This window comes from Oncorhynchus nerka, linkage group LG9b, assembly GCF_034236695.1.
Source record: "Oncorhynchus nerka isolate Pitt River linkage group LG9b, Oner_Uvic_2.0, whole genome shotgun sequence".
NCBI classification, from domain to species: domain Eukaryota; kingdom Metazoa; phylum Chordata; class Actinopteri; order Salmoniformes; family Salmonidae; genus Oncorhynchus; species Oncorhynchus nerka.
In genome coordinates this window covers 12,833,121-12,854,268 of record NC_088424.1, presented here as the reverse complement: position 1 = coordinate 12,854,268, position 21,148 = coordinate 12,833,121, and the positions used below count along the sequence as shown (strand labels likewise).

Genomic DNA, 21,148 nt, shown 5'->3' with positions numbered 1-21,148 from the left:
TCCATGGCAGCTTAAAGGCCATGTGCTAGCTGACACCCAACCTGGGCTGACTACTGGTCTGCTCTGTGATCAGTGCAGCTCATGGTGAACCAATGGGTGTGCTCTGCTGTTACTTGATGTAACATTACGAAATAGTTACCTTAGTTAGATTTCCCCTTTTCTGTCACATGTGTTCATATCATAAGCAGGCACACAGTATGGTTAGAATGCTTTTCGTACTCACAACCCTGGCTCGAATCTTATTCAATGTTATTCACAGCTGTAATGGCTTCCAAAGGTGCTTCGAACAAGTATTAACTCTGGGGTGTGAAGACATTTTTAAAATGAATTTGGAAACATTTCTATACTTTTTTACACTTTGGAAATGTGGAGTAGGTTGTGTACATTTGTAGAAAAAAATGAAATGAATCCCCTTTTTTGAGGCTCCTGAGTGCCGCAGCGGTCTAAGACATTGTATCTCAGTGTAAGATGTGCCACTACAGTTCCTGGTTCGAATCCAGACTGTATCACATCTGGCCGTGATTGGGAGTCCCATAGGGTGGCGCACATTTGGCCCAGCGTCATCCGGGTTTGGCCGCGGTAGGCCGTCATTGTAAATAAGAATTAGTTATTAATTGACTTGCCTAGCTTAATAAAGGTTAAATAATTTTAAAAAATATATATTTAATTTTAAGGCAGCAAAATGTGAAGACTGCATTTTAGTCATATGCCCAACGATTATCCTACCACTGACAGAAGGTTAGTTTTTACATCATCAGGGAGTGTCTGCGTAGGGAGAGTCCATTAACCTTCATTGACCTCTATATTAACCTCTTTAATATTCCTTGGCAAAAGGCCTCAATGTCCTCCATAACATTTAGGATGTCTGTGTGGTAACTCTTGCATTGTCCCCTTCCCCTTCCATGTGCAGCCACCAACAGCCCATGGATCAAGGAGCACCCTGAGTGTGGTTACAACCTGGTCAACTCCCCCCACCTGAGGCCAGCCTGGGTCCTGGACCGGGCCATATGGCACATGACCTGCAACATGGCCGATGCCAAGTATGCTGCTAACGGCCTTCCCGCCCAGGTCCAGAATGAGGGGCACCTGAATGTGAGTGTCTGAAGGTCACTTTCACAGCTAGGGTTGCAACATTCCCAGAAACCTTCCTAAAAAAAATTCTCCTGAAAATCCTCAAACCGGGAACTTAAGGAAAGTTTATGGAGTTTTGTAACCCTCTGGGTCCAGAGTTTTTCCTGGTCATGCCATGATGTGATCAGGAAAAACTCAAGGCCTTACACATATCACCTTATTGGCTTTGTCTCAATGAAATTGTGAGCTCTGTTTGTGAAGAGCTGAACCTTCAACCGTTTATATGTATATTTTTCTCTCTCTCAGGCAATCCGCGATGTTCTGTGGGGGCAGGTTTTCCCCAAGATCAAGCTGTGGGAGTTCTTCCAGGTCAGAATCGAAAGCGCTGTGGAGGAGTTCAGGGACCTGCTCGCAGATGGTGAGAGCATTCAACTGAGTGCTGTATGTACTATTCTGTCTTTCTGTTCATGACATCTGCTGTTCATTATAATAACTGGGATGTGTTCGGAAAGAACCAAACAGAAGCAAAGAGGTCGAAACAGGGAGGGACTTGTCCAATAAGAAACTCTCGCTTTCGTTGCAAAAAGTTTTCCGCCGTGCACTGATGAATAGACCTCTGTGTTATAAACCCCTAACGCCAGAGGGTTGTGCGAAAGAGTAACCGTCTCCCCTTCTCATGAGCTCCACCTGTCCAAACAGTGACCGTGTATGGATTCGCACGAGAAGTAGATCCAAGTCACAGTCAAACAGGCACCTTACCTCCACCTCAATGAGAGTTTGTCCATGTCTGATGTGAAACAAAAGGAGTCAATAAAAAAGAAAAAGCACACAAATGTTGCTGTTGAATTTATCGTTATCCAATTTTTATTTTAAGATGAATTTTGGCAGCTACAGTACATGCAACCTAATCCACCACCCTTGTCAATCAGAGAAATGATGTGTGTTGGTATTGATTCATTAATTGAATGGGTTGTGGTATTATGTGATTGTAATCAGGAGAGAAACCAGACCAGAAGAAGACTGGGGGTAAACAGGGACTGAAGATCATTCAGGACCACAAGTTCAGACGCTTCGGAAACGAAGTGGACATGGACTCTGCCCTGCAGACCTTTGTGCCTCACAGGTAAGTACATTGACATTCCAATTTCCTCAATGCTTTAGTTTGCAATTGACCCCAAACCTGGTGCGTGTTTGGTACTTTATAAATGTGTGTGTTGTCTAGTTCAGCAGTGTCAAACCTATTTTACCACCTTGCCCCATGGGACCTCGTCTCCCACGAGGTAAGGAGGGCCGCACAATGTTTTTAAAATATTTCCTTGCCGGCAAAATGTGCAGAAAACACTCCTCTACCTACAGTTTTGGGAATTTTCAATGCTCCCTGACTGTCTAGCTTTGTTAGGGTGATTGTTAACAAGCTGGACAGAGTGAAGAGACTGTATAAATGTAGGTCCGTTATCATGTCTACTCAGTTTCCATTTGGTTTTAGTCATTTCAATTGAAAGAAAAAAAACAACAAAAAGGGTTTTAACTCAAACCACCGTGTTGATTAGGCTCGCGGGCCTTATGTTTGACACTTCAGACTGTAGTTACTTGGATTGACAAAGCTGATGATCCTAACTTTACATCAGTTGATTGAGTGGATTCTGAATCAACCCCCAAATCTAAAACCAAGTCTCATTCTGCACCTGTCAATCCTTTTCCATGTCCAGCCACAGTACACAAGCCATTCTGGAGGCCTGTAACAGGCTGTGGGGGAGACTTGAGGAGATCAATAAAGAGCAGTACCAACAGATGATTCACCACCAGGAGAAGGTAGGTACCACCCCCCACCCCCCCATCAGTAGCTTTGGTATGCTCCATATGCATGTTTGGATAATGTAGTCCATCCATTTGACAATTCTCTGTTCTGCTTATTTTCTTCTACCCAGGCCTCTAACTGCATTGTGGGAAATGTAGTTTATGAGCGCCTTGCTGACCATGGACCCAAACTGGGCCCCGTCACCAGGAAAGACCCTATTGTTCCCAGGTAGGCCAGTGGTCGGGTCGGGGGAACTGCAGTGGGGTTGTGATTTTTTTTTTAATGTATATGGAAAATATGGGGTCCTCGCTGAAAAAGTTTGAATACCACTGAGGTAGGCTGTGTGCTGACTGTATGTAGATGTTAAAATGCTTCATGACCTAGTTTATTTCACTCACATTAATATAAAAAACTGCTTTAGAAACAAGGTCGACAGGATTTTGACTGTGATGTTAGACGCAGATTAACTTTATTGAAATCTCTGCAGTGAATAAAAAAAGTTCCATCCTTGACATAAGAGATTGTATCATGCTAAACTTCTTTCTACAGGAGTTCCCCCCTCAGGGCCAAAGCAGTAATGCACATGCAAATCACGTTTCATTATGGTTCCAAGTCAATAAATGTGTGTGCTTTGACAGATACTTCACCTTTCCGTTCGAGGAGACGAGCCTGGAGGATGACCTGAAGATGACGGACCAGCCAGACAAGGCCTGTCACTTCCTGGCTCACAACGGCTGGGTGATGGGAGACGACCCTCTTAGAAACTTTGCCGAGCCTGGTTTGCACATTTTATTTGACGTTCATTCACTTCTCCCAAATTGTGCGCGGCTGGCACATAGGGCAGCAACAAAAGTCTTCTCAACTGTGCCCCAGCTCTGCTGATGTTGGTGCTTAGTAAAAATGTTCTAAACATTATAATCATTTGAAAAGATGCTCTTATCCAGATCAATCTACAATATGTGCTTTCCGCTAAGGAGGATGATAATACCTTGCACTCACTTATTTCATCAGGCCAAAGATCAGTGTGTCTCTATTGGGTCATTGGCACCCAAACAGTCTGGAGATGCATGATCCAGTCACTCTCAACTGCTATCTTTCTATGTGTAGCCTAAGTGATATAGAATGCTTAGTTTAGACTTCAGAGACTCATTCGGGGAGGCTCCCAAGTGGCGCAGCGGTCTAAGGCACTGCATCTCAGTTCCTAGAGGCGTCACTACAGACCCTGGTTCGATCCTGGGCTGTAATCACAACCGGCCGTGATTGGGTGTCCCATAATTGCTCACAATTGGCCCAGCGTGGTTAGGGTTTGGCCATCATTGTAAACTTGCCTAGTTTAATAAAGTTTATAAAAAATTATAATTTAAAGCTGGAAATAGCAATGCCATTCCAGTGGTAAGCTGATTATTCCACAAGGGGGAGCCAGTTTGATGTAAATATCATTCCCAGTGTTACTAAAGACCCAGTCCCTGAGAACGTCAAGAAACGAATGCCTCTTCTTCTTTCCAGGCTCCAACGTGTACATCAGGAGAGAGCTGATCTGCTGGGGCGACAGCGTCAAGCTTCGCTATGGCGACAAGCCCGACGACTGCCCCTACCTGTGGACCCACATGCAGAAGTACACAGAGATCACAGCCAAGCACTTCGCGGGAGTCCGCCTGGACAACTGTCACTCCACCCCCCTGCACGTGGCTGAGGTACATTCCATTTAGTCTGAGTCATTTTAGTTTGTTATTACAATCTGTGTAGCCCATGCCATACCCCTCTCTATGAAATGCATAGCGTTACTGCGTGTAAGTATCTTCCAAGGTAACAATTGATAGACTTGATGTATGAATAAAGTTAGTGATCATTTGCTGTAAAGGGACAAAACAATGTCATTACTGAAACCACTCTCCTTCCGTAGCACATGCTGTCAGCAGCCAGGGCGGTCAGGCCCAACCTGTATGTGATCGCGGAGCTCTTTACAGGCAGCGAGCTCATTGATAATGTGTTTGTTAACCGCCTGGGGATAACCAGTCTTGTCAGAGGTACCCGGATGTTAACATGTAGTAGACAAAGCACTGGAGTGGTGGGGGTTAAACCCTAGGTTACACTTTATTTGACATATCTGGTGTTTACTTACTAACATTGAAAATGTGTATTTAAACCACGTCATAATTACGTTTTGTATAATCTGTTACTTTCTGGTACTTACATTGAAGAAACAGGTATCGTTGGTTACCACATCATTTTCGAGTAAACGCCAAGTACCATATTAAGAGTGTAAAATAAAGTGTTACCAAAAATGTTTTGTTTTGGCATGACACTAAATCTCTGTTTTTGTCTCTTTCTGCATGTCTCTCTCACTACATCTCTTCCTCCCACTGATACTTCACATACTATTGCTCTGTCTGATTAACATTTTTGCATTAAACATATCACCTGTTGTTTACTTCCTGGTCTAAACACCTCATTGACCTTTTGACCTTTATAATTGGTTGTTTTCCTCACCCCTTTGTCGGTTCTCTTCTCATTTTCTGTCTCTTTGTTTGGTCTCTGTTTTGGGTTTTGGCATGTTTTCTTTTGCACTTTGACCCCCCCATCCATCACTCCTCCATACTAACCTCTTCTGCTTAGCTTTGCTGCCTCCCTGCATTTCTACTTCGTCTTCCCTATCCCTCACCCATCCATTCTCTCCCTCCCTCCCTCAACCTAAACCTATACCCCCTCCTTCCCCTCTTTCCACCCTCTCTCTGTGATTTAACCCCTTGTTGACTGGCCTGTGGATGTGGACATGTAGTACATGTTGGACGTGGCTCGTGTGGCGATGCCCAGTCTGTACGTGATGGCTGAGCTGTTCACAGGCAGCGAGGACCTGGACAATGTCTTTGTAAATAAGCTAGGCATTACCTCACTCATCAGAGGTAGGACTACACACCACTAGTCTGGTCCCAGATCTGGTTTGGTCAGCCTTGCCAACTCCTTTGGTCGTTGTCATGAATGACCATAGGAGTTGGTGAGACACCACAAACAGATCTGAGACCAGGTTAGTGCATCACTGCATCTTTGAAGGAAAAATGGCATCAACGGGCATTTTCGAGTCCTGCATGTTGGCATTGTATGTGATTGAAACGACGACAAAGTAATACAGTGGTATAACTGTACATCCCTTCTTCTCTCTCTTTCCCTCTACCTGGTCCCTCCAGAGGCAATGAGTGCAGGGGACAGTCACGAGGAGGGCAGGCTGGTGTACAGGTACGGAGGGGAGCCCGTCGGAGCCTTTGTCCAGCCCAGCCTCCGGCCCTTGGTGCCCAGCATCGCCCACGCCATGTTCCTGGATGTCACCCACGACAACGAGTGCCCCATCCAGGTACCTTATTCTTAAGTGCCCTATTTAGGTAGCCTATTCTTCACTATTTGGGTACAGCATAGCATTATAGTGGCCATTGCTAGTTCATTGCTGTAAAACATATCTAGGCAATGTTTCAATATGCAGACTAGCTAGCATACTACTTAGAATGAAGCAAATATACTGGCCATGTATTCTAAGTGATATGCTAGTATGTACATTGAAACATATTGTTAAACGATATAGGGGCTTCACACTGTTCAGAACCTGGTTGATTTCAGTATGAACTTTGGGTTTATCCAGTGCTATATGAAACTCCAGTGAGGTTGTTCACTAAAATGGGAACATTGTCCCCCTAGTAAAAAAAATATTTAAAAAAGAAGAGATCCACAAATCTGGTTGTGTCAATTCCTTTCGTTGTTGTCTATGTTCCAGCTCCGCTCTGCATACGACTCGCTCCCCAGCTCTGCCATCGTCTCAATGGCCTGCTGTTGCTCTGGCAGCACCAGGGGATACGATGAGATGGTGCCTCACCAGGTAACACACAGACACACGCAAACACACATACACACTCACACCGTTTCTCTGTCATAACAGTATAATGACTTTTATCTCAAATCACTTAAAAGGGTCATTTAGAAAAATGTCATCTTCATATTCATCATCTCCAGTATTGGAAAATGGGGTGTTTCTATATTTTGTATGTATTTTGTGTTTCCAATGACATCATCAACCAATTAGTAGACAATTATTAAGCAATACCTACTCACAATTTGTCAAAATCACACAATGCACACCGATGATGTCGTTGGAAAAACTTACCTTCCTCTATCTTTTTTACTACAAAACATAGAAACGCGCCATTTTCACATAATGTTGATGTTGGGGTGGTGCCGGAGATGAAAAATTGTGAAGTTTTCCTTTAAGTATAAATCCAAAGGAATGTTTAGAATTATATTAGGTACTATAGTAGTATTGTACAGTAAATAGCCATGGAGAATGAATGACTAAGCTCTTCAGTAACCATCTCCTCTGCGTGTCTGCCTGTAGATATCAGTGGTGAAGGAGGAGCGTTTCTACCCCAAGTGGAACCCTGACGCCAAGGCCTCGTCCCCCGGCGAGGTCAACCTGAAGACGGGTATTATCGCCGGCAAGCTGGCCCTCAACAAAATGCACCAGGATCTGGCCTCCAAGGGCTTTAACCAGGTGGGTGTGTGGAGGAGTAAACGAGAACTGAAATGAAAACTAATCATGAAATAACGAGTTAGTAAACTGTAATTAAAGAATTCTCAGACAAAAATCGAATGGGGTTTTCATGCTTTTTTTCCCCCCTCTAATTGGGTTGTCAGGCTTCTGAATCTAGTGTGGTGACTCAGCGAGATGACATTGTCATGAACGGCACCGCAGATGTTGGTTGCGTTCCCCTGCTTAGACGTTGCATGCGTCAATAAATGGTTTCGTGCCACGTCATCGACTGTGCAGTCGGGCACCAGATTGCTATAACATGTCAGTCGTGTTCCTCTGCTCAGACATTTGTAACGCATGCCAGATCTTACAACTCCTGGATAAGTATTTTACGTATCAGTTAACCACTTTATGTCATAGCAGTCTGGTGTCCGACTGCACGTTCGATGACGTGGCCCGCAACCATTGGTTGATGCATGCAATGTCTGAGCAGGGTAACGTGACCAAGATGTGGTTAAAAGGTACGTAAAAACACCCATCTAGGTGTTGTAAGATCTGGCACGTGTCAGCAACGTCTGAGCAGAGAAACGCACCCATTGAGATGAGCGCGATGCAAGACTTTGCTACTATGGCTACACTCGCAATGGCCACCAGTCCACCCATTATGCCTTCATTGACTTGAATGTATCAGGCTCCCGAGTGGCGCAGCGGTCTAAGGCACTGCATCTCAGTGCTAGAGGCGTCACAACAGACCCTAGTTCGATTCCAGGCTATATCACAACCGGCTGTGATTGGTAGTCCCATAGGGCGGTGCGCAATTAGCCCAGCGTCGTTAGGGTTTGGCCCGGGGTAGGCCGTCATTATAAATAAGAATTTGTTCTTAAACTGACTTGCCTAGTTAAATAAAATCAAAATGGGGATGCTCGTTCTATTCATTATATTTCTATTTTTTATTTTTTTATTTGACCTTTATTTAACCAGGCAAGTCAAAATTCTTATTTTCAATGACGGCCTAGGAACAGTGGGTTAACTGCCTGTTCAGGGGCAGAACGACAGATTTGTACCTTGTCAGCTCGGGGGTTTGAACTTGCAACCTTCCGGTTACTAGTCCAACGCTCTAACCACTAGGCTACCCTGCCGCCCCTATGGCAGCACATGCAGTCAGGAGTGAAGGAGAGGATAAAATGTGTGTCTTTTTTGCTATTCGAACGGTTATTATATTGAGCTCGGTCATTTGGCTGGCCAATTACCATCATCCAATATTCCATGACCGTCACAGCCCTACTTTAAACCTAACCTAACCAATCACATAACTCACCACCTTATGTATTAATGCCCCACAGTAGCTTGAAGTGACATCCCCAAAAACAGAAACTATACAACACATAAATGGCTGTTAGCCTCCCACACACAGGTTACTTTTTGTCCCCAACATTGAAACTAAATAATATAAAAACAAAATAGAAATCCCTCCCAAAAAGCACGTTATTTTATTTCCGTTTACTAAATAGTTTTTTCATTATTATTTTTAGATTCCGTTTTCTATAATAACCTTGGATGTATACATGTATTTGCATGATAAGAGTTATGTGTAACAGTGCTTGTTATTTCCTCTGTTCCCTTCCTAGGTGTACGTGGACCAGGTGGACGAGGACGTTGTGGCGGTGACGCGTCACTGTCCCAGCACACACCAGTCTGTGGTCGCCGTGTGTCGCACTGCCTTCCACAACCCCAAACACCATCAGTATAGGAAGGAGGTTCCACCCATGTTCATCCCTGGTATGATGCTTCACTGTTACCATAAACAGGACAGTGCCCTCAGAATGGGCCATCCATAGAAATACAATAATACTAGAGTGGCCTATGTCATTCATCTTCATAACTTTAGAATGTGCTGATAATGGCAGACATCTTGGTCAGGGATTAGTTCCAAACCAGTATTGTTGGAACAAATGGCAATAGAGGCACAGGAGATGACTTGGATGCAGGACCTACTATTTTAACACAATCAACTTAATCTCTCTCCGTCTCCAGGTAAAATTGACGAGGTGGTTCTCGAGGCGCGTGTCATCGACAGGCAAGCCGGCACCTACAAGAAATGTGAGAAGTACATTAACGGCATGCCGGAGTACACTGTGGAGATTAAGGAGCACATCCAGGTAACGTGATGCCGGGGAATGTGGGTAATTACAGTTGTTTAGGCCCCCTGTCACAATGGGCTTGAGATATAAAATCTTTCCTCTCAAACAAATCCATTGTCAGACTGGGTCTTGAAAAACAAGCTGCTTCAGGGGCATCCGGTTACATTTCACAAGCTGCTATTGTGTCTGTATTCTGTCTGGCTTGTTTGTGAGTTTCTATTGAATTCCATTTGGTTTACATAGCTATTTACTCAGTGTTATTTGCTTCGCTAAATGTACTTTTTGCATTTTAGTTCAAGTAAAACATTTGGTAATGAATAATGCCATGTTTTTGCAATGATTTACACTAGATGACTAACAGGAGCCGCTTTTTTGAAGACACCCACCACCATCTTGGTACTACTCCTCCATTGTAAAAAAATATATATATATATTTTGGAAGCTATAGAAATAGATTTTTTAACATTTTAACTAGACAAGTGAGTTAAGAACAAATTCTTATTTACAATGACAGCCTACCGGGGAACAGTGGGTTAACAGCCTTGTTCAGGGGCAGAACAACAGATTTTTACCTTGACAGCTGGGGGATTCAACCCAGCATCCTTTCGATTACTGGCCCAATGCTCTAACCACTAGGCTACCTGCTGCCCCCATCTTTATTTACTTCTACATTTTGTTTTTGCCATGTTTATTCTATTACAGAAGCCTTAATGCATATTTTTGTATTAAATTATGTTAGCTAAACATTAACATGTCAAATGACAAGATATATACAAAAATGTAGCATCATTTTTTGTATAAAAAAAGTACATGTTCTAATTTTACTGTCCCCACTACTACAACAACAAAATACTTAAATACATGTAATTTTGTCCTTAAAACATTTGATTTCAATGCTGTAGAATTCCATTCACTCCTATGGAGTTCTGCATCTTCTGGGGAGTGGCAATACCGGCAACCGGTGGCTTCAAAGCGTCTCACTGGTCAATACTTAGCAATCCAGTGTTTATATACATAATTGATATAGACCAGCAAAAGCCAATTCAGAATTGTCTTCAACTCTCCTCTCAATACCCCATTGTGGACCTTGATACTGTTTTGTGTGGCAGTGAAACTGTATTCACCCATGGTCTTATTCACCCCCAGCTGAAGGACAGTGGTGTTGTGAAACATGCAGGGGTGACATCTAAGGGCAGCAGTGAGTTTGTCCAGGAGATCGTCTTCGAGCGCCTCACCCCCGGCAGCGTCATCGCCTTCAGGTTAGAGGTCATGATGAGTAGCCCAATATACCCAGACATTAAATAGAATTTAAAGGTCTACTGTAAAACGCACACATATGTTAGTGAGGGGTGGGGATGTTCTTTGGCTAGTTTGGCCTCATATTGTCTACTCACAGCTCACAGGTAATACTGTTAACTCTACAGCCCTTCGATAGCTCAGTTGGTAGAGCGTTGGACTGTAAAATAGCAGTGATCTGTAGGTTGCTGATTCAAATCCGTCTTGAAGGAAGAAACCTTTTGGCCGAGAAATCTCTTCAGCATTGCAGACTATGTCTCCTAGCCTGGTCCAAGATCTGTTTATGATGTCTTGACAACTTCTATGTTCATGTCAGGCCAATGGCACAAACAGATCTGGGACCAGGCGATATGTTTCCCTCTGAGATGTATCTGTGTTTCCCTTATCAGGGTGAGTCTGGACCCCAGGGCCCAAGAGCTGGTGGGAGTCATCAGACATCACCTGATCCAGTTCAGCCCAAAGTACAAGCTTGGCAGTCTGCCCGACCAGCACACACCAACCATACTGGAGACACCCCTGGCACAGTGAGTATACAACGCACAAAGACACACTTGCACACACGCACCCACCCGCGCACACACACACACATACATACATGCACACAAATGTACCGCTACACACACGCTGCTTTGCAAACACACCATTTTGCAAGCACACCATGTCTTTTGGAAAAGTGTTGAAAAGGTATAGTACAGATGTCGTATCTTAATTTGATCATCCTGTTGCAGGATAACTTTCCTGCAATGCAGGGAATTAAAAACGTGTATTGTATTTGAAGTTTAAAAAGCCTTCTGAAGTTTGTAATTTCCACTTTCCACTTGATTTTCCCTCACGAAAAATGTATCAACCCCTACAAAAAATGTCCGTTAATTATAATCTGCGTAATAATTGACATGTCCTGTTGCTGCTGGATTATTTTCCTGCTGTAGCAAACTTGCTCAAATTAAAATCCTACATCTGTATGTTTTTTTTAATGGTGGTCATATATTTGTATAGTGAGGAATTGATCAACACACTGATCAACATACTGATCGGTGGAACTCTGTAGTCTCCAGTTATGCCCAGTAAGGTGAGTGTGTGTTGTAATGTTACGTGACCCTATCCTCTATCCCCATGCAGGATCATGTCTAAGCTGACCCTGGCCGACATGAACATGCTGCTGTTCCGCTGTGACTCTGAGGAGCAGGAGGAAGGAGGAGGCTGCTACAACATCCCCTCCTGGACTAGCTTCAAGTACGGTGGCCTGCAAGGTACAGTACAGTTCACACAGAGGAGGGGGTCCAGTCAGCACCACGGTTGGGGTCAATTTCCCATTTTAACTCAGTCAATTCAGTGGAAATTTAAATAGAAATGAGAATTTTGCAGTTTACTTCCTGAATTGACTGATTTTGGAAGTGAATTGATCCCAACCCTGGTCAGCGCACATTGTGTTTGTTGCCCCTAACCACTGATACTTTGTCAGATATTTTTCCACCCCTCCATGGTTAAGGTTAGGATTTGGGTTGGTAAGCTGGTCCTAGATCTGTGCCTACGAGCATCTGTACACATGAGAATATTGTTGAATGAAACTGGACATAGACATTAAAAATCTGATTCATTATTTTGATACAGGTTTGATGTCAGTGATGGCAGACATTCGTCCCAAGAACGACCTGGGCCACCCGGTGTGTGACAACCTGAGACAGGGTGACTGGATGATTGACTACGTCAGCAACAGGCTGGTGTCCCGTGGTGGCACTCTAGGAGAGGTGAGCGCGGTTTGAGTGACAATAATTCAAACCGAATGAATCCCTCTTGATTTTCTATAAGGCCAAGTAGACTGCCAAGACGGTCTGATGAACTTGACAATAATTATGCTAAATAGAAGGGAATCCATCCTACAACTCGGCCCATCTAAGGTCCAAGACCTGAGTTTTAAATCTACCAGTGTGGCAGCAGTAAGATGAGGATTCACTCGCTGTCACCGTTTTCCACAGTCGTCATTTCCAAGGTTGGTGTTTTCCATATAGCATGTGTGTTGTCCGAAACGTTTCCAGGTGGGGAAGTGGCTGGAAGGGATGTTCCACTATCTGAAGCACATCCCTCGCTACCTCATCCCCTGCTACTTTGACGCCATCCTCGTGGGAGCCTACACCACAGCTCTGGACATCACCTTCAACAAGATGTCCAGGTATGTCCCCACAGAAACAGCCCTGTAAATGTTTCTCACACACTCAACATACAGTCAGAAAATGATGCAATAGAACAATTGAAGAGACTTCAATTAGATGTTGTATTTGGTGTTAAAAAGGCCCTGCACCTTTAACTTTAAGGGTGTGCCGAAAATCTTATTTACATTTGATGTGTTTTTCTGCACAGCAGTTTTCATGTAAAACCATGTTTTTCTCTGTGTTTCTCTCTTGTTCAGTTTTGTCCAGAACGGCTCCACCTTCGTCAAACTGCTGGCTCTGGGCTCGGTCCAGATGTGTGGTGTTGGCAGTTTCCCGGCTCTGCCCCCCTTGTCCCTGGCGCTACCCGACGTCCCCTACCGCCTCAACAAGGACACCGGCAAGAAGGAGCAATGCTGCGTCTCCCTGGCTGCAGGTCTGCCTAGCAACAACTCATGTCTATTCTACTACTGTAAACAGTGGTGGGACGCCACCCAAATAACTCATCATACTTTTTTCTGTTGATATTCTGGAAACGAATGATAATAATCCTCATGCTGGACGACATTGAGTAGCCAAATAACTGGTGTTTTAGAAGTCTCCTGGTAGTCATCAAAACAACCTATCATTGTCGCTTGGTATTTTACTGAAACGATGCCGTAAGCTTCAGTTCATGACCAGTTCGGTAGCTGATAAAGTCCTATTTGTATCTCGGTACCACTTGAGAATTGGTGTTTGATTTGAATTTCAGCTGTGTTCGAACATCTGCTTCCTTTATTCATCTCTACCTTCCTGTTTCACAGGTCTGCCTCACTTCTCCTCTGGAATCTTCCGCTGCTGGGGCCGAGACACCTTTATCGCTCTGCGTGGACTCATGCTGGTCACTGGTCGTCACCTGGAGGCTAGGTGACTGTTCCCTGCACTGCACTAGTATCCAAATGGGACTTCTTAGGTATCATTTGATACAATTGTATATGTTAATTCAATGTTTATTTTCATGAACAGAAACATCATCCTGGCGTTTGCAGGCACCCTTAGACACGGTCTTATCCCCAACCTGTTGGGCGAGGGCATCAGTGCACGCTATAACTGCCGTGACGCAGTGTGGTGGTGGCTGCAGTGCATCCAAGACTACTGTACCCTGGTGCCCGAGGGCACTGCCGTCCTCCACTGCCCCGTGGTCAGGATGTATCCCCATGACGACTCCGAGCCCCATGCCCCTGGCACTCCGGTAGGTCACAGCAATGCACATACCGTACACACTCATTTTCTTAATGTCTCTCTCTCTCACACACACACACACACACACACATGTAGACATCCACACACACACATGTAGACATCCACACACCCACATGTAGGCATCCACACACCCACATGTAGACACCCACACACACACACACGAAGACACCCACACTCACACATGTAGACACAAACTCACACATGTAGACACCCAATATCAAACACATAAATGCACACACAGACACACACTCTTCATCTTTCTCTCTCTCTCTCACACACACACTCCCACATGTACACATACAGTATATACACATATGGAAAAGCACAATCTACACACACACACACACACACATACGTACATTGTAATATTTCTGTATGCTGGTATTGTGCGTTCTGTATTGTAGATATGTAGTGGTGTAATAATGTTATATGATGTACTGTTTTATCTTTTGTTTTATGTGTAATGTAAGTACCTTAATGTGTTTGGACCCCAGGAAGAGGGAGAGCTAATGGGGATCCCTAATAAATACATTCACTCACACACTCTCCCATCGCTCTCTCTCTCACACACACACTCTCACATGCGCACATATTACCCGTACTCATTGTGCATAAATCCACACATGTCCACACAAACACCTACAGGACCTCAAGCAGGGGTCGAGTCTAACGTCATCCTCGTGTGTTTCAGTTCTCGTTCACACAGCCCCTTTGTGATGTCATCCATGAGGCCATGACTCGTCACATGCAGGGCATCGACTTCAGAGAGCGCAACGCCGGGCCAAATATCGACATGCACATGAAGGACGAGGGTGAGTCTGCCACGGTCACCTCCGGTCACGGTCACACTTTGAGTTAATAAGTAGGACCAGTAGTTTTTCCTGGTTACGTTACCTTCTGGGCCACGGTTATTCCCTAAAGTGGCTCTAAATGGTTATTATGTTTGTTCTTATGGTGAACATTGTCATGGGGTCTTGCTTCAGCCAAAAAGGTGTATTGTTGTTCTCCTTGCTCCCAGGCTTCAATGTTGTGGCCAAAGTGAATCGTTATACTGGCTTTGTGTACGGCGGCAACCGTTTCAACTGCGGAACGTGGATGGATAAAATGGGAGAGAGTGACAAAGCTCACAACAAGGGCATGCCCGCCACACCCAGGTAAGACCTTTGTCATCATAGACCACCAATATAATAGAATACAAAACCATACATTACAACACAATGTTAACCAAACTGTGAGGCAATCGTATTATTCTTCAAATATTAAGCTGTTTTGACTCATGTCCCTGGTGGTGTGTGTCTCCAGAGATGGGTCAGCGGTGGAGATGGTGGGTCTCTGCAAGTCTGCGGTGCGCTGGCTGTTGGAGCTCCATAAGAAGGGCCTTTTCCCCCACAGCTCCATGAAAATACACCGGGACGGTGAGTGCTGCCTGGGCACAAGCACACACACACATACATTCTATTGTATGCAAACACACACACACACACACGTACCCGACTTCCCTTTCTTTAATAAGACATAATGAAAACATTGTTATTCTATGATTGTTTTTCCTGGCAGGTAAGGAGTTGAAGGTGTCCTATGAGGATTGGAACCATAAGATCCAAGTCAACTTTGAGAAGAACTTCTATGTGTCCCATGACGAGAAGGACCCCGACGAGAAGCACCCCGACCTGGTCCACAAGAGAGGCATTTACAAGGACAGCCACGGAGCCTCCAGCCCCTGGTGTGACTACCAGCTCAGGCCCAACTTTTGCATCGCCATGGTGGTGGTGAGTTGCTATCAGTGGCGTCAGCTCATGCCCGGTTTCCTGTTTTTTTTTTCTCATTGTAATTTTAATTTACTTGCATGATCGACTGTTTGAAATGGAATTGACCCAAGACTGGTCCTTAGCCCTTTTCTTGCAATGATCTACAGCAGTGGTTCCCAGACTTTTTATAGTCCCGTACGCCTTCGAACATTCAACCTCCAGCTGTGTACCCCCTCTAGCACCAGGGTCAGGGTAAGTTTTTGTCACATCCCGGCTCGTGGGAAGTGACAAAGAGCTCTTTATAGGACCAGGGCACAAATAATAATATAATAATAATCAATCATTTTGCTCTTTATTTAACCATCTTACATATAAAAACGTATTTGTTCGTCGAACATTGTTAATAACTCACCACAGGTTAATGAGAAGGGTGTGCTTGAAAGGATGCACATAACTCTGCAATGTTGGGTTTCATTGGAGAGAGTCTGTCTTAAATCATTTTCCACACACAGTCTGTGCCTGTATTTAGTTTTCATGCTAGTGAGGGCCAAGAATCCGCTCTCACATAGGTAAGTGGTTGCAAAGGGCATCAGTGTTTTAACAGCGCGATTTGCCAAGGCAGGATACTCTGAGCGCAGCCCAATCCAGAAATATGATTAAATAAAATGTTCACAGAACCACTTGTTTCAATTTCGATGAGGCTCTCTTGTTCAGATATCAGTAAGTGGACTGGAGGCAGGGCATGAAAGCCATAACGAATCCTGTTGTTTGTGTCATCCTTTCTATATCAACTCACTCAGGTGCTTCGCTATATCACATTGGAAAGACCTGTGTGTTGTCCTTTGCAGATAGAGAAGAGCTCCAATTTCTTAATCATAGCCTCAATTTTGTCAACACACATTGAATATAGTTGTGGAGACTCCCTGTAATCCTAGATTCAGATCATACAGGCGAGAAAAAAACATCACCCAGATAACCAGAGCACTTCTGTATATTGTAAAAGCGTTACATGGTCGCTGCCCATATCTTTACATAGTGCAGAAAAGTTCAGGGGCCTTGCTTTAACAAAGTTAACTATTTTCACTCTACTGTCCAAAATGTCTTTCAACCTGTCAGGCATTCCCTTGGCAGCTAGAGCCTCTCTGTGGATGCTGCAGTGTATCCAAGTGGCATCGGGAGCAACTGCTTGCACGCACGTTACCACTCCACTATGTCTCCCTGTCATGGTTTTGCGCCATCAGTACAGATACCAACACATCTTGACCACCAAAGTCCATTTGATGTCACAAAGCTGTCCAGTACTTTAAAAATATCCTCTGGTTTCCAGTGGTTTGCAGAAGAGGATGTCTTCCTTAATTGACGTAACAGAGCTATACCAGGAGCTGTGCCAAGCCGACCACGTCTGTGACTCATCCAGCTGTAGCGCATAGAATTCACTGGCTTGTATGCGAAGCAGTAATTGTTTCAAAACATCTGACATGTCACTGATCCGTCGTGAAACAGTGTTGTTTGATGAAGGCATTGTCTTTATAGTTTTTTGGGGCCTTTTCCCCCAGAATTGTTCCAGCCATATCCGCGGCAGCAGGAAGAATTAAGTCCTCCACAATAGTATGAGGCTTGCCTGTCCTAGCCACTCGATAGCTCACCATATCAGACGCTTCTAGCCCCTTCTTATTAATGGTATCTGTTACTTTTATACATGTCTTACTACTCGAAAGTAATCTTAATTCTCACTCAAAAAACTCCTGTGGCTTATTTTTCAAATTGGCATTTTTTGTATCTAAATGTCTGAATGTTTCATTGAGTTGTGAGAAAGTACTTTTGCACATATAACACACTGTGGCTGAGGAAAGGCACTACTCCCAATATAAGTGAACCCCAAATCAATGTAGTTATCATATTTGCGCCTCTTTGATGGTCCAACATCCCTGTCTGTTGTCCTGGGTAAAAGGGCAGTAGCTCTTCGGCTGCATCAGATTCACAACTGTCAGTGTCCATGCTAGCTGGGCTAACAATAAGTGTAGAATTACTGATGCTAGCATTGGATGTGCTCGTGGCAGCAGAACAACTTGTGTCGTCAACAGGTACAGGTGTAGTACTGCTGGTAGTAGCAGTACTTACCAGTAGAGCTGGTATGTCTCTATGGATGTTGGCCTTCATTTTTGGCTACATTCGGACCATTAATGGAATTCCCGCGAGAGAGTAACAGTTAATATGATTGGATGTTAATTATTTGACATTGTGTTGTTATTTTGCTGAACACTAGATGGTTTCATTTTATTTTTGCCAGTAAAATGAGGCTACTCAGGCAAGAAAAAAACCTTACCCAAATGTGTAGCCCCGTTGGAAAATTTAAATGGACATTTTTCAAATTATACATTTTTAATAAAATATGTATCACATTTTTATTTGGCGTACCCCCGACGACATTGTACCACAGTTTGGGAATACCTGGTTTAGACCGAGTTTTGACAGACTAGGAGTGAGGTTCTCTTCTTCTCCCACTTTGACCATGCAGTGCGGGAATCTTAGCTCTATTCCGTTTAGTTTTATCCTAAAAAAAACTCCCTAGTCCTTGCCAATGTCAAGCATGCCAATAACATGATGCTGCCATCACCATGCTTGAAAATATGAAGTGGTACTCAAAAATGATATATTTTTATTTCATTTTTAGTTTATGTGAATCACATTTTTATTTGGCCTACCCCCGACAGACAGCATTGCTTACCCCTGGGGTTAAAACTTTTTTTAAAAATCATATTTTAAGGGAAATGTTTTTATATAGCTTATATATCTTTAGCTCACATAATATAATTTAAACGTATTCATTGAGGTGTCTGTAAGAGAATATATGTGTCAAAACAAATGTAGACATGAATAAATGCATTTCTATAGCTTCCAATATGTTTTTTACAATGGTGGGGGAGTGCCAAGATGGCGCAGTGGCTTCAATACAGTGCCCCCTGTAATTTATCTAGTGTATATATAAATCATTGTTTTCTTGACTACCCCTTGGTTGTAAATATATCTAAAGAACTGGGGTGGAGTTTGTGAGGTATTAATGAGTTGAATATTTTCTCTATTTTGTCCCTGAGGCTCCTGAGTTGTTCACAGTGGAGAGAGCCTGGAAGGCCCTGGAGGTCGCTGAGAAGAAGCTGCTAGGACCTCTGGGAATGAAGACCTTGGATCCAGAGTAAGATACCTACAGCTATTAGTCATTATTATTAGTAGGTCCAAGTTTTTCCTATTCAGGTCATATTGTCAGGAAAAGCTCCTGGAACCCTCTTCATTTACTGATTCATTTTCTATATATATTTTCTTGGCTTGTATACTACTGACATCACGTTTATTTCTCCCCCAGTGATATGGTGTACTGTGGTGTCTATGACAACGCCCTGGATAACGACAACTACAACGTGGCCAGAGGCTTCAACTACCACCAAGGACCGGTGAGTGTGCTTCACTCAGGATTGGAGTTGTAACACACCTTAAATGAGGAGTTATTGTTCACCTTCTTATGGCAATGCTCCTCAGCGGATAAATAAAGTTGTATTGAGTTGATCTGTTGGGTTTAATGACTTGTTTGTTTTTTTAGGAGTGGCTATGGCCAATTGGGTACTTCCTTCGAGCAAAGCTCTATTTTGCCAAGAAGCTTGGGAAGGAGACCTATGACCAGACAGTGTACCTGGTGAAGAGCATACTCTCTCAGCATTATGTCCACCTGGAGAGGTAAATGCACACAGACACACACACACACACACACATTTACGCACACTATTTGAACACCCATCCATGTCTCTTCTAACCCCCCAGGTCTAGTTGGAAGGGTCTGCCAGAGCTGACCAATGAAAACGGACAGAATTGCCCCTTTAGCTGCGAATCCCAGGCCTGGTCCACCTCCACGGTGCTGGAAGTCCTCCACGACATGTGACAACACCTCAATTCCTGTGGGCGGAGACCCGCCCTATGATCTCACTTCCTGTGGGTGGAGACTCGTCCCATGATCTCATGTCCTCTTGTAGTCCGGCATTGTTTAATTTCACCTTCGTAGTGTGGTCTTTGTTGTCTTGTTTTGGACCTCATGTACACCCCATGGACTAACCATACTGGGATCTCAAGTATACAGCAGGCTAATGTCTAGTGAACATGTGAACACCAGCACTTGCAGTTTGTTGTGGAGGGCATTGGGAAATTGTAGTTCACAGCCTCATTTGACACCTGACTTAGTGTTGTCAAGGTATCTGTTACAGTAGATATGAGCTAATGTTATCGCACTTAAAGATGAAGTGATGTATTCTAAGGTTGGAAGACCGACTGTTTTAAAACCAGATTACCTCCTAGGTAGATAAACTTTCATCTTGTCACCTTAGCTGCTAACCTGTCTCTTTTAAAGACTGTATCAAAGTGTACTGTACTATGAAATTTGTCAATTGGTGATCCATTGTCGTGTGCTACCATGCCTTTTACTGGAGTTTAAATCCCTAAATAGAAGCCTCTGTGGAAACGTGTCACTGTGACTGAAATCTTGTAGAGTTGCTCTTCTATCTATGACCCTCTAAATGTGATGCATCTCTCCTTGTGAATCTGATGCCTCATTTTATTGGTCAACATGCATCTAGCTTATAGTGTGTTTAGTGTGTCTAGTCTACATAGTGTTGTCATGGTATATAAACAGTCTGCAACCTGAACTATTCTGTGTCTTTGTCTTCATGTCTGTGTTGAGGTGAAGAAAAACAATAGTTTGACTGACTGAGTAGCCTGTACACTAGCTCCCAGTTAGCTCTCTGGGTTGTGTTAGACACAGCATACAGTAAAACCTTTATTTATTGAAACTTAATCTAGTTAAAAAAAAAATACTATTTTCAAGAGAAACCTGGTCAAAGACCACAGTAGATTTGACAATATCTACAATTATTTATAAACCTATGTCATGAAGAACGTTTCTTTACAGTATAATAACTGTCTCTAGTCCTGTTCTTTAGGATCAATGGAAGACAGAGGGATATCATGGGGATCCTGAACACTGACAAGACACAGGCAGAGAGCACCTGAAAAGAGAAAAAGAAACACTAAAAATGACATATCTACACAACGCACTCCACATTTTCACACTGCACATTTTCAAAGTGAAGTCATTTTGGGGGGGGGAGTTGTTGAATATCTCTTAAGGACTGACACTGGACCATTCAGGA

General features: G+C 43.7%; 1 protein-coding gene and 1 non-coding gene across 3 annotated transcripts in view; both read left to right on the top strand.

Moving 5' to 3' along the window:
• The window catches only part of LOC115114284 (glycogen debranching enzyme-like), a 32,618-nt gene extending 11,974 nt beyond the window's left edge, over positions 1-20,644 (top strand). The window contains exons 6-34 of one of the 2 annotated variants that reach the window (XM_029642395.2): positions 911-1,092; positions 1,378-1,489; positions 2,068-2,194; positions 2,781-2,883; positions 3,000-3,097; positions 3,508-3,647; positions 4,376-4,563; positions 5,649-5,772; positions 6,055-6,218; positions 6,633-6,734; positions 7,248-7,403; positions 9,011-9,161; positions 9,417-9,541; positions 10,670-10,782; positions 11,209-11,343; positions 11,939-12,069; positions 12,431-12,567; positions 12,856-12,989; positions 13,227-13,402; positions 13,770-13,872; positions 13,972-14,197; positions 14,900-15,020; positions 15,227-15,362; positions 15,511-15,623; positions 15,766-15,977; positions 19,052-19,149; positions 19,318-19,405; positions 19,552-19,685; positions 19,770-20,644. In XM_029642395.2, coding sequence (XP_029498255.1) covers positions 911-1,092; positions 1,378-1,489; positions 2,068-2,194; positions 2,781-2,883; positions 3,000-3,097; positions 3,508-3,647; positions 4,376-4,563; positions 5,649-5,772; positions 6,055-6,218; positions 6,633-6,734; positions 7,248-7,403; positions 9,011-9,161; positions 9,417-9,541; positions 10,670-10,782; positions 11,209-11,343; positions 11,939-12,069; positions 12,431-12,567; positions 12,856-12,989; positions 13,227-13,402; positions 13,770-13,872; positions 13,972-14,197; positions 14,900-15,020; positions 15,227-15,362; positions 15,511-15,623; positions 15,766-15,977; positions 19,052-19,149; positions 19,318-19,405; positions 19,552-19,685; positions 19,770-19,887 — 3,947 coding nt within the window. In that variant the 3' untranslated portion in view covers positions 19,888-20,644. Of the gene's footprint in view, positions 1-910; positions 1,093-1,377; positions 1,490-2,067; positions 2,195-2,780; positions 2,884-2,999; positions 3,098-3,507; positions 3,648-4,375; positions 4,564-4,772; positions 4,897-5,648; positions 5,773-6,054; positions 6,219-6,632; positions 6,735-7,247; positions 7,404-9,010; positions 9,162-9,416; positions 9,542-10,669; positions 10,783-11,208; positions 11,344-11,938; positions 12,070-12,430; positions 12,568-12,855; positions 12,990-13,226; positions 13,403-13,769; positions 13,873-13,971; positions 14,198-14,899; positions 15,021-15,226; positions 15,363-15,510; positions 15,624-15,765; positions 15,978-19,051; positions 19,150-19,317; positions 19,406-19,551; positions 19,686-19,769 lie in introns of both variants that reach the window. The other variant, XM_029642394.2, reaches the window with a different exon arrangement.
• Positions 1,740-1,874, top strand: LOC115114903 (small nucleolar RNA SNORA75). Its single transcript, XR_003861298.1, has one exon. It is a non-coding gene; the product is annotated as a small nucleolar RNA SNORA75 (small nucleolar RNA).
• Positions 20,645-21,148: the final 504 nt, after the last annotated feature.